General features: G+C 28.6%; 1 protein-coding gene across 1 annotated transcript in view; it reads left to right on the top strand.

Moving 5' to 3' along the window:
* The first annotated feature begins 668 nt into the window (after positions 1-668).
* The window catches only part of LOC127747639 (uncharacterized), a 5563-nt gene continuing 3691 nt past the window's right edge, over positions 669-2540 (top strand). Inside the window, exon 1 of the mRNA XM_052261749.1 lies at positions 669-1343. Within this exon, the coding sequence (XP_052117709.1) occupies positions 669-1343 (675 nt within the window). The remainder of the gene's footprint in view (positions 1344-2540) is intronic.

Raw genomic sequence — 2540 nt, 5'->3', positions numbered from 1 at the left:
ATATGATTTGATTTGATTTGATATAATTATTAGTTAAAAATATCTCAATTGCCTATGTTATTCAAAGATTTATTATTTTAATGACTAATAAATTAATTAAATTAATTAATTAGCACACACAATAAATTTGGGTTAATAAACTTAAAAAAATAAATTTAAAATACTAACAGAATATTAAAATAAATAAATTAAAAAATACTACCAAATCAAATCTATATAAATTACAATAAATTATAGGGATAAAAAACTAAAATAAGCCATTTGGAGATAGAAATTACGTGAATCAACCAAAAGGAAGTTTGATTCATTAATCAACTAAAAGACAAATTAATGTAATTCGAAGCAACAATGTTCGAATTATATTCGTTAATAATTCGAATCAATATAGTTTGAATTATTCCCAACCAAAACTCACATGTAATTCGAAGTAACATTGCTTGAATTATTAAAGCATAATTCGAATAGAGTCAATTCGAATTAGTATGAAGAGTAAAGTAGCATAATTCAAATTGTATGGATTTGAATTACTGAAAACGTGAATTAATTATAATTCGAACTTACCTGGTTCGAATTATATATATAGTGCGAATGAGGATGATTCGAATTAGTGTGGACCAGACCAGTATATATATGATGTGAACGTAAGTTGCTCTCATTAGAGGGCTTAGATGGCTAGTGAGGACAGTTTTTTAGTGTTGGTTCACCACAGAGGATCGATTAAGAGAAAAACTCGTTCCGGTGTGAAGTTCACCGATAAGGATCCTCTCTGTATTATCGCGAGGCCTACGACGAACTATGATGACCTTGTTAGCTCTGTACTGCTGAAACTTGGTATGGCAGGTGTGAAAAGGGTTAAGAAGTTTTTCTATCGAATTCCAATTATGGTGCTCCAAGATACCGTGAAGTATGATTGTTTCACGATCGGGAGTGATGAGGACTTGCAGGTCATGTTTCATTATCGCCGGCAGTTTTCCGAAGTGAGGACACCAGATCTGTTGGCAAAGTTGGTTGATGTGGTATCCAACTCGGGGGGTTCGAACTGGAATACCAACACTTTAGCCACGGTGGCCGATTCTAGCTCCAGACCTGCCGTTGCTTCTTCCTCAATCCCTGCGTACGAGCCACCCGTCCAGCCTGTTGCCTCCCCTTCGTTCCCTGTTGATCTCAACGACAGTGTTGGCGACAAAGTTGGAACAGGAGAATTTATACTGACCTCTGTACAGTGTGTTGCACCGGCTGGGGTTGGAGATGAATTGTTTGATGATCCAGAGGACGATGATGTCGAGGCGGATATGATTGCTGACGACAGTGATGATGATATTGGAGCCAGATATCTCCAAATGGCTTATTTTAGTTTTTTACCCAAATTATAGAATATTTAAATATTTAATCAAATTAATTAGTTGATATAGTTAATTTATCATAATAACTTATAGTTAATGAGTTAAAAGAAATAAATCGAAAAACATACACAGAAACATGTTACGTCAGATTCATCATTAAGTACAAAAATCTAATTTTTATATAATAAAATAGATAAATTTAAATGCGTAATATTATTCTTATTAAAATTATCTAATTATATTTATGCAACTTAAACTTTTAGAGAAGATTATTAATGACATCTTATTGGTCAAAAAACTAATTAATGACTCTAGAGTCTAGATAACTTGATGTATGATTTTTTTTTACATTAACTTTAGATAAAAAAAATTAGTTCTAACATATAATTGAAAACTTAAAATGCAATTAATAAAAAAATTTTATTTATAATTATTAATGAGATATAATCTAGATATAATGAGAAATAAATCATATAAATAGAGATTTTGCATAATAGATAAAGTTAAATTCAAGGATAATGATGTTTTTTAATTAATTTTTTTAATTTATTCAATTACAATAATAATAATAATAATAATAATAATAATAATAATAATATATTTGTCTAATTTAATTTAATTTTCTCGTAGACAATTCCTAATATATTTTATATTCATCTACATTTAAAAAAAAGAAATGAAGGATATATAATCTTTAACACGGTGCTCTTTTAGATATTTAGAAATATGAAAAAAAAAAGCCTTGAGAAACCAAATAGCCACCGAACTTTTTTTACCCTCAATTCTATGACCTCACTCCCAAAAACCTAGGAGAGTAGAATATTGCTTGACTTGCTTTCGAATGCAATAGAGAACTTCCATCTCGTCGCCATTATTCCACCTGTCCGGTCACTATGTTGTCGTGTCTGCTCTGCCGTCGTGTACGTTGCTATGCGTCATCCAATTTAATAAATTTAATTAAAATAAACAATAAATTATTTATTTTATTTTAGATTTCAGAAATGAAAAAATCAATTCACTGATATAATAATGAATTACAATTAACGTAATCTAATTAATTAAGTAATATAAATTTTAATAAATTATATTAATATTTAAATATCTAATCAAATTAATTAGTTAATATAATTAAGTTATTGTAATAAATTGTATTTAATGAGTTAAAATAATTAAATTAAAAAATATTTTTTGTAGCAT

The sequence above is a fragment of the Arachis duranensis genome, chromosome 5, assembly GCF_000817695.3.
Source record: "Arachis duranensis cultivar V14167 chromosome 5, aradu.V14167.gnm2.J7QH, whole genome shotgun sequence".
In the NCBI taxonomy this organism is placed as follows: Eukaryota; Viridiplantae; Streptophyta; class Magnoliopsida; order Fabales; family Fabaceae; genus Arachis; species Arachis duranensis.
This window is presented reverse-complemented; position numbering and strand designations above follow the sequence as displayed.